Consider the following 15,854-nt stretch of genomic DNA (forward strand, 5'->3'; position numbering starts at 1 on the left):
TTTGGCGTCTTGTAGATAAAGCTTCAGAAATAAACATAGACATGAAAGAAACTGCATATCCCCTAGTGGTCAAAATAATACAACATATAATGGCTCCTGCACACCGGCCCCATAATTGTGTTGGTGTGCACGCACACGCAAAAGCATCCCATGGGTAGGTCCCATTTGATATACATGCTGTGGCCAAGTCCCCATCTTCCACCACATTTTTCAGTTGTCACTCAACCAACAGTAGACGCCAAAAAGCTGGAAGAAATCCATAGTTATACCAGTGGACAAAACTAATCACCCCAAGGTTTTTAATGATTTTAGGCCTGTTGCACTGACTTCCTGACTTCCTGCTTAACCCATTTACAGTTCACATCAGGGCTGACCGAGGGGCAGAAGATGCTACTACCACTTGTTCTTAAACATCCTGAAGGCAAGATGGTATTTGCAAGTTTCTCATCTGCTTTTAACATGATCCAACCCCACATTTTAATTAATAAGCTCATTAAGAACTTTGGTCTAGATTTTGATATCGTAGGCTGGATCTTTGATGATGACTCTATGATAGTCAGTCTCCGCCGTGCTGATGAGAACACAATTCCATGTATGAATAGGTCATTGGTAACATAACACACGTAACCTTACCAGCTAAAGAAGGTTCGTCTCTCTACTCCTCTCTCTCCAAGCGATTCTCAAAGTTACACACAAAAGTAACTTTAGAAAACTGTGCTTCATTAATGTACCATTGTAAAATAATGAGCCAAGTTACCTGGCTTAAGTCAAAATCTGAAGAAGGTGTAGAATCTTGTCAGTAAGTGCTTGCAACACAACTGTGAGTAGAAAAGCAGGTGTCAATGAGCATAACATTTTAGGGGGGGGGATCCTGTTGAGAATTACTGTATTCACCAATAAATTTTGCCCACGATGCTTTGGAAATCTAAAACAATGAAAGAATTAAAGAATACAAATTAATAAATTAAAAAGATATGCAGACCAAATTAGTTCCAGAGCATTAACAGAAACAAAACGGCGGACAACAACATAAACCAGAATCAGCTGGGAATGTGTGCAATGTGATATTAAGTGCATCCCCCTGCATTAGAAATAATTAATGTGGACTACAAGAAAATGCCCCAAGCTTGTTTTGTGACACATGTTGTGGTAAACTATCAAACCATGATAATGGGATGTAAAATCCTATTAGCTAAAATGACTGAGTTAGAAGGGACACCATTCCCCTCTTTGTCTCTCTGGTGGGAATATGACTCAATTTTTCTAGATCTCAGAAACAAGGTGTTGTCACCTACTTGTTTTTGTCTCTTTAAATAATGGGTAATGTAACACAATGAAATACAAGCTACCTTTGTTTATATTTTCGGTCAGATAGGTGTTTTACTTAATAGGAAGGATGGCAAAGGTAAAGCTATGACAAAATCCAAAGTCTGCCAATATTTGTATTGCATTGTCTGCAACAGAGTGAATTTCTGAAATTCATTACCTTCGCCATGTTATGTTAACCTCTGCCAAGTAGGTGATTTTCTTGTCTGAGTTTGTTTGTTTATTTATTACCTCTGCAAATTAAGTTATTTTTGTCTATTTGTAAGCAAGATTATATGCAAAAAACTGCCAGACAGGTTACCACAAAGCTAGGTGGAAGGAGGAGGTACGGGTCAGGGAGGAACCCCTAAAATATTTTTCAGCATTTTCATTGGTTACTCAGAGAATATTTCTTGGGTCTGGATTAAAGAAATCTGACATGTTTAGCGCACTGATATTCATGAGTGTGCGCAATTTGGTGCACATAATAAAAATCTGAATCTAGTGAATTCAAATGTGGTTTCATAAGGGAACTGTTGGGCCTTGGCGGAGGTATGCACTCTCAGAGCACTCTTCCTTGTTTTTGTACTTGTTTGTCAGTAGGATCATAAATAAATTACATAAGCCATCAACTTTTGAGGAAGGGCGGATATGACCCAAGGAAAAACCCATTTAATTTTGGTGCAAATCCAGATCAGAAGGTGGATCTAGGATTTTCTTTTTTCACTTTCATATTTCATACTTACATTTATGGGACTGTGGGCAATTTAGTGCCAATTGAAGTTAAGGGACTATTTATGCCCAAGCGGAGGTAGGCCTTTGTGTTCTGGTGCCATTCGCGTTATATTGGTGATTGGTTTGTGTTTGTACTGAAAATTGATTGTTCAGATAAATATGACATTCTAATGTTGACCTTTTCCTTTCAAACATGAAATAAAAAATTTGAGATTGTATATGCGACAAATAGCGACAGAAATTTTTATTTGATCAAATTATTTGAAATTTATATTATATTATATTATATAGAACATTTATATGTTTACTGCCCATAGGCCCAAAATTCTACTTTTACATAATCTTTGTCATCCTCATGAAATTTGCTAAACTTGATTGCCTCTGTTGCCTTTTCTCCTATAACTGTAGAAATAGCAGAATATTATTCCTGCCACACTTTGGGGTGTAATTATAAATGTAGCCTCTAAGGAGCGCCACATGTCACAAATAGACTGCTAAAGGTATTTGATAAAATAACTGGTACAGTCATCAGCCTTCACCCTGGATTTGATGCTTTTCTCCTCTGTAACCACATGATGGCAGTAGTGCACAGATAATTAATTGTACATGGGCTGCAATATATTAGTGACTGTCCCCCCAGAGGAATCAGTGCCCAAATAACACAGTCTCTATTTCCGTATGTGATTTATAATGTTAAAGTTCAACCATCATTCTTTGTTTTTCAGGTTTTCCATCCAGCCATACATCCATTTATCCATCTATACCACTTAGTCTTTGCAGGTGGCTGTGGCTCAGAAGGTAGAGCGTGTCGTCCACTGTATAGAAGGTTGGCAGTTCAATCTCAGTCTCCTTGGGCAAATTGCCCCTGACAGTTGTGCCGGCAGTGTGTGTGTGATGTGTGACTGAGAAGGTGCTGCACTTAAATGCATTGTGTGTGTGAATAGATGAAAGGCTGTAAAGTGCTTTGAGTGGTCATCAAGACTAACCAATAACCATATATTTGATCTACTAAGTCCCTTCTTAAGATTTACAAAAAGAAGTACTTATATTGGAAACCCATTCCTGATTTTGTTTGGGTTTTAAGACCCTAGTTTAGACCCCTTAGACCCCCTCTTCTCTCCCCTCTTTTCCACCCACCTCTCCTCTTCTCCCCATTTTTCTCCTCTTACCCCAACCGGGTGAGGCAGATGGCCACCCACATGGAGTCTGGTTCTACAAGAGGTTTCTTCCTGTTTAAAGGGAGTTTGTAGGGTCTCAACCTTACAATGTAAAGTGCCTTTAGATAGTGTATGTTGTAGCCATTTGTCATTAGCCATTCACCTTGACCAGTAGGTGTGAGCAGAGAAAAATGGGGAAGAGGGGAAGTGCTCCACCACCTACTCCACCGACACCACCTCGACTTTCGACACCAGGTCGTCCCCATTGATGGACGTATATTATTGTTTATAACTACAGCTAATCCAGAATGCTGCCACTAGGCTTTTGGCACAATCCCAAAAATGGAACCATAGGACCCCGTTTTGGCATCCTTGTACTGGCTACCTGTTTATTTATTTTTTCTTTTATAGAAGATAGGATGAGATGTTGAATATCCTTTGTACATTTGAAGGTCTTCTGCACAATTTAGGCTCCTCCCTATATTTCAGACCTTTTATCTCCCTTAGAGCTAGGACACAGTATGAGATCCTCTGGTAAAGTGTCATTCCAAAATCAAGGTTGAAAACCAAAGGAGATAGAGCCTTTGCCGTGAGGTCCTCTACACTTTGGAACAATTTGCCAGAAGAGATTAGACTAGCATAACCGGTTTTATCTCTCTTCTTAACTTTTATCGTATGATGTCTATGACTTTTATTATTTGTATCTTTATCTTATTATTTCTTTACTCTGATTGTTTCTAAATTGTATATTATTGGTTGTAAAGCACTTTGTTACTTGTAGTGAAAAGTGCTATACAAATAAAGTTCAGTCAAACAACTCACGTTCAAATGTTTATTGCAACAGTAGAACATGTGTTTGGCGTTTTGGCTCTCCCAGATATGATTACATAGATATGGGAGTGATGAGAAAATATTTATAACCCCCACGTTGGAGCCTAAAGGTGGAGGTTGGGTTGGTGGAAGGACTGAGGCAACTGGAAGCAATACTGACGCAGCAGCGGGGGCAAGCAAAGGGAATGATGGAACATATTCTCAGCTAAAAGGGATAGTTCACCAAAAAATGAAAATTCACTCATTATCTACTCATCACTATGACGATGGGGGGGTGGGTGAAGTGTATGGAGTTCCAGGGGTAAAAACAACAGAAAAAAACATAAAATGCTTCCATACTGCTCCTGTGGTGTCATCCAAGTGTCCCTAAACCCTGACACATTTAAATAAATTCTGTAAATATTTGCAGTACTTATATACTGTGGTAGTGGGGTATGGACAGCGTCAACTGCAGCAGGTAGAGAACGGGGATGTGGTTTGGGTAACGGTGCCATGGATGGGAGTCTGATTGCGCACGTCTTCTGCGTTGGCAGATCAGTGGCAACGGAGCCCATTACTGCTACAAAGAAGGCCAGAGGACGGATAAGAGCCTGGAACAGTGTGACAAAAATATATATATTTTTTAATTTGTGGAAACTAACGAGTGCCAGCGTGTCACTTACGAGGGAACCCACTGCTAACAGCCTCGCCTGTTACACTGACTGAATGTTAGATTTCAAATTTAATCGTCAATTTCAAAGATAATCAACTCATACAATACAGATAAAACATTGAGAATAAATGAGGTTAGGGGAATAGAAGCAACAGTCCAGCTGATGCATCGGATGCTACTATGTGCATTCTGTTGGCCGATTGTGTGTTTTGCTTTTTTCATGATAATTGTGCAATATCCACAAGACATTCTCATCATCTAACATAAATGATGTCTCCTAGGGGGCTTCAAAAATACATACACATCAGCTTTTCAACTTTTTCTTTCTGCTGAATTCTAGTGCATTTAAGAATTTTATAAACTTGAGAAAACAACCTTGTGTTAAATTTTTCTTCTATGCCATTGGAGATAGTACATGGTCAGCACAGTGGTGTCCTTCATAGTCCTTCCTTATAAAATGACAGGAAACACATGGCATTATTGCAGAGTAACTAGCTGTTGGTGATAAAAGCAGTTTGTGTGTATGGTGAATATAATTTTAGATTTAACAGTGTTCTACCAAGACAGTGAATATCTAGTATGCAGTGCATCCACATTGAAATTATTGTTGTGAAGATAACATTCAACTGTTTTCAAAGCTTACTGACACCATGTAATCATGCTTTGCCGAGTTTTTTTACAGACAGTATGTGGAGGAAAGGCGTTTCAGTTGTCTCTCTATGATAAGATTAAGATTCCTTGATTGTCCCGCAATCATGCCCACACAAGCACTACATGCAATGGAGAAATTGACCCTCTGCTTTTTAACCAACCCATGTGAACACAGCACACGGACGTAACGCACACAGTGACCACACGGAGCAGTGGGCAGCTATGGAAAGCGCCCGGGGAGCAGATGTTAGGGGAGTAAGGTGCCTTGCTCAGGGGCACTTAGACAGTGGGATAGGGAGAGTCCATCTGTCCTCTTGGACTTGAACAAATCCAGGTGTTGTCCATCCTCCGGTCCAGGTATGTTTTGCCAGTGCGTGGCCTCGAACCAGCGACCTTCCAACAACCACTCTTTGCATTAATTTCAATGAAATGTTAAGGTTAGAAAAGTCCTCATGTTACTTCATTGGTAAAACATTCATTTGGCCTTTTCTATCAGATGAACATTAAACTTCAAAGATATGGTGACTTCAAGGGGGACTGTGGCAATCCGGTGAAGTGATCTAGGACGAGCTTACACCCGGAGAAGCAGAGTTGGCCAACCGGATGTGGTGTAAGTAATGCCTTTTATTTCAAATTTAATAATTTAAAAAAATTATATTTATTGTGCCCACTCCCAATGAAGGGCACTTCATATCTAGGGGTAGGGCCAAGGGAGAGGAATCGGGACAGGGCATTAGTCAGTGAGACCAAATCAGTTTTTAGAACCAAAAACATCAGATTCTACTGTTAAGTTGGACATTTTAACACATCTATGGCGAGTGACTCAAGGGACCACTCAGTGAATTGCATTGTTTTTTTTTTGCCCGTCTGCATTGGCTTCATCTCTCAGCCCCGGAGGTTGCTGCTTTGAAATCCAACTTCACACTCTATCCTCATCTACATGATCAGTGTCTAGACTCCAGGGGGGGGGGGGAGTCTTTTTCATATCCAAAGCACCTAGTTTATAGGACTGCTTCCATGGTGTTATTTATGCTGAGATAAGGAAAGAAAAAATAACATGGGTTTTAGATGAGATCCACATCACTGAAAACTACATGAACAATAAAGTGTGATTACCTCCTAGCAGCTTTCCAATATAAATGATCATCAATCCTCCAGTGCAAATATATAATCCACGCCCACAAGTTTTGCAATTCAAGTGAGAAGTTCCAAGCTTTTTTACACAAAAATGGTAAGTGTGGCCGTGGTGGTGAGGTGGCTCAGTTAAGCACCTCCAGCTGCAGCAGGAGCGGGATTACCACAGCTGACTCCAGTTAGCATATCTCTCCCCTGCTTATATTTGATAGAGCTGCTACAGACAGAGAAGGGTGCTACTGACAAGAGTTGGTCCTGTGCGTGACAGAAGGCTGTGCACAGGACAATTTATGTTTGATTTATTGAATTTATGTGAATAAAGGTATGGTACCTGTGAGCACCTGTTGTCTGGTTGGTGTTGGGAGCCCCACAGAGGCAGGAGACTTTACCACAATGCCATCTTTGTGTTACTAACCCTCCACTGCAGCTCGGTGCAATATCAAAACTACTAGACCAAAGTAATATACCTCCAGAACAAACTCCTGTGAACCCTAGATCCTGGTTAAGGACCACAGACATGTAGTCAACGATATCTACAACACTGTCAAGATCCCCATAGATCCCCATTGTTTCCAGTCCAAGATCTATACCCACTCTGGCAAGGACACTTATACCTGGTAAAAGAGACCCCATAAATCCCAGTGAAGATGGCCAGAGTCCCTTGACAAACACGTGGGAGCCAAACAAGGGCCCCAGAAGCTCCCTTGAAGCCCACAGCTTTTGTAGACAACATTCTAAAATATTTGAATGTGCAGTAAACGTGTCCACATTTGCTTGCAGAACTAGATCCTGACCAGATCTTGTCCAACAGACAAGCAGACAAACGGTTATTATTTTTATTTTTTTGAATTCTTCATACCAGACGCTGAGAAATCTCCTCTAATCTTCTCCAATCCTCCTCTCAGTCATCAGAAGCCCCCAGGCAGAGCTAGACTCTCTCCAGTCTCTTCACATATTGGCCTGGCTAAATCAGGAGCCACCAGATTAACGCCCAAATCAATTAGAGCAAGCAGCAGATGAGTTAGTTAACCCCCCAGACTGACTCCCCCCCCACTCTCTCCCAAACTAGCGCCCTCAAGGACTTTTGAGGATTATATTATAGCCTTCAGTGGTGTTTATACTTGTCATCTTGTAGGAGAAAGGAAAAGGGAGGGGGGTTTTGGTCTAATTGTGATGTGTTTGTTAAGAGGTTAAAGAGGCGTAATGGTGAGTCTGAATCTCTAAATTGCCTAGAAGTGTCTGGCTGGGAAAGGACGGTGAAATGACCCCTATCCTCTAACAGCTACTGTCAAGCTGTCCTTGAGCAGGGCAATGAACTTCTAATTGAACCAGACATGCTTAATACTTCAGAAATGTGAGATAAAGCAAACATTGAGTCACGCCATTTCTACGTTTATTTTTAAGCTTATGTTTTGTTGGATGGTTTGTTTTTTGTAAGCAAGATACAATCAACTAGTGGAAGGACCCATTATAACACGTTACATTTTGGTAAGGATCCAGATCAGGGGGCAGTTCCAGAATTTTCTTTTCAATTTAACGTTGCTTTGTTCACCATTGTCCCAGGGAATAATTCATAGATCCTGATGAAATACAAAAATCAGGCACGCTAAGGGAAATGATATCTATGAGTCCGTGAAATTTAGTGCAGCTTGATTGAATTTGGGTTGGGTCTCAAAGGAACTATGCATTCTACTGAGGGCCATTTGGTTGATTGTTAGCAGGATTAAATCTCTCAATCAATTATCATGACATGTTGTCTGGGCATGGGGCATGACCCGAAGAAGAAGTCATTCAATTTTTGTATGGATCCAGATCAGGAGGCAGATTAGCACAATAACACAAGTGAGCATGCAGCAATAGCACTGCACACATCTATACAATGCAACAACAGACTAAAACACCAATTTATGTTACAATGAGAAGTGTAAATATTTTTGGGGTTCATTATGAAACTCTGGTGGGTCAAATTAGATTATGGCAGGCCACCATAGTTTACATAATTAATAGGAAACACTGCTTGTACATGATGATAAAACGCAAAGAGGTATGCACTCTAAGAAAAGCCTTCTAATTAGTTTGTTGGCAGGATTATGCTAAAAATGACTTGACCGATTTACATTAAATTTTGTGCAGGGCTGGGGCATGACCTGAAAATTAAAATCTGGATGTAGTCAATTTAAATGTGGTGTCATAGGGGGACTGTTGGGCCTTGGTGGATATGCGCTCTCCTTAGTGCTATTCTGGTTACCTGTTAAATGGAATTATTTAGTCAGGCATGTTATACTGTAATTTGATAGCGACATTAGAGGTAGGTGCAGTCTTAGGTGATGCTCACAGTTTGAGACAGAACTTTGGTCTTCACTTACAAGTGTAATTATTTGTGTAGAAATGTTTGAAAATACTTATTTAATTGCTATATTTTAACAGGTGGGTAGACATGATGGTACTGGTTGGTCCAGACAATGTCTCTGGTTGTGTGCAGTTTGTTGTACCGAAGTCAAGCAGTGATCAGTGTGAGGGCAGAACCTTTTTCGTCTCTGCTATTAGGCTGCTGAGGACACACAAACCCACAGAAGTCTGCCAAAGACAGTCGGCAGCTCAAACAGCTTAAAACCACATGTGAGTATGTAGAGTTTTGAAGACAAATTCTTGAAATCAAAACTAAGGGTGCAGAAGTCCGGGTGGTGAATGGGTGTGCATGTACATTGTCTTAATTTTTGACACTGGAGACTGTTATTGGTACGTTCTCCTATTGTCATGAACGTGATCAGATCAATCAAAGTTTTTATACATACTCTGAGTAGAGAAGTTGTTGAACCATCAAGATTATCACCAGAAATGTCAACACACAAGATGACTCAGCAGAAATTCAAATTTGGATTATGAAATTACTTCCTTATCTGTGCATAATCGCTACAATGTGAACATGCAACAAATTACTTTCAGTGCTGCCACAGTTTAAGAAATACTTAGCTTGTGGCTCTAAATTCTCCCAGTAACCCAACCCACCTATATGAAAGTGTGAGATGGGTTCAATGGTATTACTGTTAAAAACTGTAAAATGAACAAAAACAAAATTTTGATATGCACAAAAATGGTAGAATGCTGTTAGAACATTGGCACCTAGCAGCTCAGGGGTTAGTGGTCGACCTCTAACCAGAAGGTCAGTGGTTCTTTTCAATTTGTGAAAGTGTCCTTGGGCAAGATACTTAACCCAAATTGCTCCTTCTCATAGAGAAAAGTGCTGCACATAGATGCACTATATGTGCAATGTAATGTGTCTGTTAATGGGTGAATGAAAAACTTTACTATAAGAGCTTGGAGTGGTCATCAAGACTAGAAAAGCACATATAAATACAAACCATTTACCTGGAACCATCTCTATTAAACCTGACCTTGATTATTAAAAAAAATCTAAAGTGCATGAACCAAGAATCAATTAAATGCAGCTACCTTACGTGACAAACAAGCAAAGGTTATGGTGAGGGCTGGGGATGCATCTAATCAAGTTGTTAAATTACTGTTCCATAAATCCTTTTAATTTGTTTTTGTCATCCAGATGGATAATCCCCTGTAAAAAGAGATTACAGGGATTACCACTGAATAACTCCCAGGGAGGATTAGCTCCACACATTTTGTCAGCGTTAGTTCACTTTCAGGTTTTCCTTTTCCACTTCCTGACAGGCGAGGTGCCCATAAACATTGTGGCAGCCCCAAAGCCTACACCACATTTAATAAATTCTAAATGTGGTGTCATAAATTAGATGTATAGCTGCTTTGAAATTCAGGCTTCTGTGCAACAGGAACAATTGAGATCTATGTTAAAGGTCTCATATAAATTCAATGATCGTTTCCTGAAAAAACCTATGTGACAATTTTTTTTAGGCAAATAATTCAATATATACAGTATCCTATATTAAATATAAATGACTTTTAAAATGATAAAGTGATTAATAAACTTATTAAGATTTAACTTTTTTTATATTATTATTTAGAGCAGTAACAAATACAGTCTATCTTGATTATTAAATTATTTGGGATTTCTTGACACTTAAAATAAATCCTGACCTGCAAAAGTCTGTTTCATTTTTTGAAATAATCATATTATTTTGGGGCATGCAATATATTCCTTATTTTTTTATTTGTATCGATGAGGCTTGACTTACAGGGAACAGACGATAACGCCACATCTATGTGATATTAGTTTATCTTTCATATCAACTTTGATTTATCATATAGGCTACTACTATTTGTAAGTAATTTACTTGATTGTATTTATTCATCTACTTAACCCCCCCGACACACACACACACACACACACACACACACACACACACACACACACACACACACACACACACACACACACACACACACACACACACACACACAACCGCATACGACACCATTACCCCTGGTGTGCACCATGCAGCCTGCTGCATGCTGCAGAGCGAGGAGCTACATGGGAACCGAAACACTTGCTCCGCTCGCGCAGGTCGGTCCGTACAGAATCACAGCGCTTTCATCAATGGGACGGCGTGGAGCGCGCAGTCACGGCGCATTAAAAACCTGCATGGTTCGAATTATCATTTGTTTTTCAGCAAAGTGAGGGGTTGGGTATACACTTTTCTAACATGTCACTGCTAAACACACAGGTTTTCTCAACCATCCATATTAGGACATTATATTGACTTCCATTCATTGTAAAGTCGAACCAAACATGTATCCCTGACTTTACCCAGGACTAACAAGACGATCCAAAGTGGGAGTCATGAAAAAACAAATACAGACAATTTGGATCTTGAATTTCGATATTTGGATATTTCAAACTATTGGGATTTATTGCCACTTAAAATAAATCCTGACCTACAAAAGTGACTTTAATTTTTTGATTTAATCATTTTTTGTAAGGGGGGCATGTAATGTATTACTTTTTTCTTTTTTTTTCGATGACGTTTGTTTTACACGCAACAGACGCTAACGCCACATCTCAGTGATATTAGTTTCTTTTGCATATAAATTATAAAGTCAACGATGTCATAACAAGAAGACAGCACCAACTTTGATTCAATAGGTTTTTACTATTTGTAAGTAAATTAATTGATTGCATTTATTAATTTACTTAATGATGACTGGCTGACAGAGAGGAATGCTGTGGGTTTCATATAGTAGCAATTCTGTAGGGTAAATAGCGGCTCGGTTATAGGGAGAAGAGGAATCCATGCACATGAAGCTGGTGGGAGACAGTCGGGGGCCCCTCCTGATGATGCTGTAGCAGGCTCCTGTCAGTGTTTGGTGTTGTGTTCAGCACCTGGTTGGTACCGTGATGTGTGTTGTATTGTGTGTCTGTTCTGAGGCACGCGGGCTCCCATCTACAGCTTTATTATGTAGACAGCAGCACAGGCCCCATTTATAACACGACATGTTGCATTGACCAGCGACGGGAACGCAAGTGGTCGTCTTCCCACGGTCACGGCCCGTGTTGCAGCATCCTGTCTTAACACCATTATCCACGTACACGCAGTGCATGCACACGCAGCCTGCCCGGCAAATACTCCCCTTTCTCGACAGAACAAAGTGAGCCCATTCAGTCAATGGACTGAATAGATGCATACTTACAGACCCCAGACCAGTAGGCAGCCTTCTCTTGGTATACCAAGGAGCGTTAATTTGTCGTGTGAGGTGTCAGAGAGGCGCGCGCCCCGAGGCCCACCACTGTGCCTTTAAATGTCAACCAGTTCTCCCAATCGAAACTGCACTGGCTGGCACAAGTGGCCCATCGACCACTCTACTGGTAAATGTATTTATGGCGGCAGTGCTACCCACTTATTAGGGAACAAATGACCGAGTGGTTACACATCACCCGCAGCAGCACCGGCTCACTGGAGGGAGAGCAGCCTCTCATTGTACTCTCGTTTATGTGTTCGTCATGTTAAACATTAATGACTCGCGTGAATCCGTTTGTATGACTAAGATCTCAAACTGCGCGAGTATCAAGAAGAATCCGTTTTTCAATTCAACCTTTAGTCTCTTCTCTGTAAATAAAACAAACATTTGAATGTAAAGGCCTCGCCTTTGATTTGGGTTTTGCTGGCAATTTTGTAAGCGGCTTCAATCAATATACTGTTTGATGGGGGAGAAAATGTTAATTCGAAGTAACAGATGGTCAAGAAAGTTTACACTTTAAATTTCATGATTTCAAATACGAGGGGTATTTGAAATCTCTTCTGTTTTTAATGTTCTGAAGCTGTTGGTGTTCAATAACACTACATTTGTCTAGCCTACAAACGAAAGATACATACATATAATATCAATTGGTAATTAATAATAATAAGAACAGAAAAGTTGAGGTATCGGACAGGTTATAATTCGTTCGAATCATCATTATTGATTAATACGCGCACATTTATGAAACACTTTACATGGCCTTTTCCTCAACGTGTCACCATATCTCATCCTGCAGATATGTCAAAAAGGGAAGTTGGTTCATTATGAGCTGGGCGTATTTCGACAGACCACCAGTCTGTTTTAAGACGAATAAATTCGGACACATTCTTCATTGCAGACAGACAAATGACTTTGAGGGACGTGTGTCTGTAAGCTGGCTACATTGTGTCTGTATGTCTGTGTCATAAAGCCGTTGACTGGTTCGGAGCTGCTTGTTAAAGGGTTGATCTGTGAACAGAGTCTCGTGCAGGCAGCTCCGCTCAGATGCTGACTGGAGTTCAGGGGGCGGGGCGTGCCCGGAGAAAAGCGCGAGGTGCGCCTTCGGACAGAGCTGTGATTGGTTGGCTCTACTGGCGAACGGCACGCGACAATGGATGTCGCTATAAACAACCCTCGCGTGCCGGTTCTCAACTAAAACTACGTGTTGAGCGTGAGCAGTGAGCAGGGACGAAACAGCGTGTCATTGTTACCACGGGAGAAAAGAAACAGCGCAGACAAAGATGGACAGTGTGCTGGACCCCTTCTCTGCACTCGACTCTTTCTCCTCTCCTCCTTATTTCGACGATGACGACTTTTTCACCGACCACTCGTCAAGGGACGGACACCTGGACACCGATGACTTTTTGGAGGACGACGTCGACTTCCTCACCAGTCATTTCCAAGACTATTACAGCAAAGACGACTGCAGCAGAGCGGCGCCTCATGATGGAGACTACGACATCGGCAACATGTCCTTTTCCTCCTCATCCTCCACCTTCTCATACGGCTGTGCGGACAGCACGTCGGACCTGTCCCCACAGACGGGCCATCACGGCGGACCTCTACTGAAGCGGAGGAGGCGGATGCGGTCTGACAGGGAGATGCAGCACCTGAGACAGGCGGCCAACGTCAGGGAGCGACGGCGGATGCAGTCCATCAATGACGCGTTCGAGGGTCTTCGCACCCACATCCCCACTCTGCCCTACGAAAAGAGACTCTCCAAGGTGGACACTCTGCGGCTCGCCATCGGCTACATCAACTTCCTTGCCGAGCTTGTGCAATCCGATCTGCCCATCAGAAACTCCAGCACCGAAATCCACGTGCAACCCAAGAAGGTTATCATCTGTCACAGGGGAACAAGTAAGTCCATCTAAAGATCATAGCCGACACATTCAGTGGTGTAGTCCCATTAGTGATGACGAGACTATGTAAACAACAATATGCAGTACAGTTGTCTTTCTAAGCATCTCTGATCCAAAGTTTTGACGCATGCAGTCATTTATATTTATACTTAGTAAAAGCCTGCATGGGCCTGGTCTACAAAAACAGGACGACAACAATAGTTTGTAGATAGAGATATAAAAAAAAGTTACAAGGCTAATGTTCATGTTCTTCTTTTCCCTCAGGGTCTCCCTCCCCAAGCGACCCGGACTACGGGCTGCCTCCGCTGGCCGGTCACTCTCTGTCATGGTCCGATGAAAAACAACTCCGGGAGCAGAACATCATCCGCACCACCAAGGTCTGGACCCCGGAAGATCCGAGAAAACGGCCCAACAAACCGGGCAACACGGATATTGAAAACGAGCCTCCTCTCGGCCTTGTGGCCAATTACCAGTCCATCTGACGTGCTTTGTACAACGCACACTGTAAATGTGAAGACTAAGAAATGCATTACGTTAATATTTTTCAACATGCACCTCTAGGCAAATTGTGAGCACCAGAGTTCACTGTACAGTTGTTGTATTCAATGTTGTAATTTTTTTTATCATGTTGATAATTTGTTTGTAATTCAGGCAACTGACAATCATGTATTTATTTTGTCACAAGTGATAATATATGTTTTAATTTAATTCTACTGAATTTAAATTATTTTTATACTATTGTACAATGATTTCGTATATTTATATACAACCTGCAAATAAAAGCACCTGTTGATAAAAACGATCTTTCTTTCCTAAACCATTTGTCTATATACATAATTATTTATCAGCCTACATAACCAATTGTTTGACCTTGGAAACTGAAATTATTATACCAAGGCTCATCCAGTAGACATTTTAAGCAAGATTTAACTGATTTAAATTGGCTTTAAAATGAGGTCCAACGAATGTAACTGAAAGCTTATACGTGCAAACAACGTGTTTGTTTACGAAGTGTCGCTCAGTTGATCTGACATTCGAACACAATAGTCTACTGAATCTCCATTACCTGTTTTTGAAAAAACACGCCAAATCATCTGTCAATCGTATGACCCTTTATTCTCCTCCCCGGGAGATCAGAGCAAAAACATATTCGGTTGGACATTGCAACTAAGCATGTCACTAAAATACACACCGATGAAACATCGTGTTGTTCCCATCCCCTACATAATGGTGCCTACTGCATGGCGTTTCCTTGCCAATGGGCAGAGGGAAGTCCAACTCTGAGAAGAAGAGGGGGACGCCGCGGAGAGTTAACACAAACTAATACTGTGACATCAATACGCTAATGAGATGCTAACGCGAAGACGCTGTATACCAACAACAGCTGAACTTGTTGAAAGCGCAGGCAGCAGTATGGTGGGAATCTGTTGAATGCTGCTCTCTACGGCCAGGTGCTGCCAGGACAGATTTTCCCGTGGTAGCGGATCCCTCCAATATTTCCGCACGAACTCCCCGCGGCCCCCCCCCCCCCCTGCAATATATGAACCGTGCGTTCCTAAAAGCTGCAAACACGACACTGGCGTGACGTGAAACGCATGGATGCAAGGGCGCTCTTGGGATGCTGAATGTTTGGATTCTGAAAATATGAACACACAACAGGTGAGTTATCTTATATTTCTATACATCATATCCCCCAGACACACACACACACTCTCTCTCGCTCTGTCTCTCTCTCTCTCTCCCACCCCCCTCCCTCTCTGTCCGCTTCTCATTACCAGCGCGTCAGGAGCATGTAATCCTATTAAAGCCATTAGAAAGTCA

The 15,854-nt window shown here is 41.4% G+C and overlaps 1 protein-coding gene across 1 annotated transcript; it reads left to right on the forward strand.

Moving 5' to 3' along the window:
* The first annotated feature begins 13,343 nt into the window (after positions 1–13,343).
* ptf1a (pancreas associated transcription factor 1a) lies at positions 13,344–14,708 on the forward strand. Its single transcript, XM_035170246.2, has 2 exons — positions 13,344–14,031; positions 14,298–14,708. The coding sequence occupies exons 1-2, from the start codon at positions 13,413–13,415 to the stop codon at positions 14,513–14,515; spliced, it is 837 nt and encodes a 278-aa protein (XP_035026137.1). The 5' UTR covers positions 13,344–13,412; the 3' UTR covers positions 14,516–14,708.
* Positions 14,709–15,854: the final 1,146 nt, after the last annotated feature.

This window comes from Hippoglossus stenolepis, chromosome 11 (assembly GCF_022539355.2).
Source record: "Hippoglossus stenolepis isolate QCI-W04-F060 chromosome 11, HSTE1.2, whole genome shotgun sequence".
NCBI lineage: Eukaryota > Metazoa > Chordata > Actinopteri > Pleuronectiformes > Pleuronectidae > Hippoglossus > Hippoglossus stenolepis.

Excerpts from the sequence above, each read along its gene's own strand:
- ptf1a (XM_035170246.2), top strand. The coding sequence starts at position 13,413 with ATGGACAGTGTGCTGGACCCCTTCTCTGCACTCGACTCTTTCTCCTCT. Across the intron at positions 14,032-14,297 it reads CATCTGTCACAGGGGAACAA|GGTCTCCCTCCCCAAGCGAC; the intron begins GTAAGTCCATCT and ends CTTTTCCCTCAG.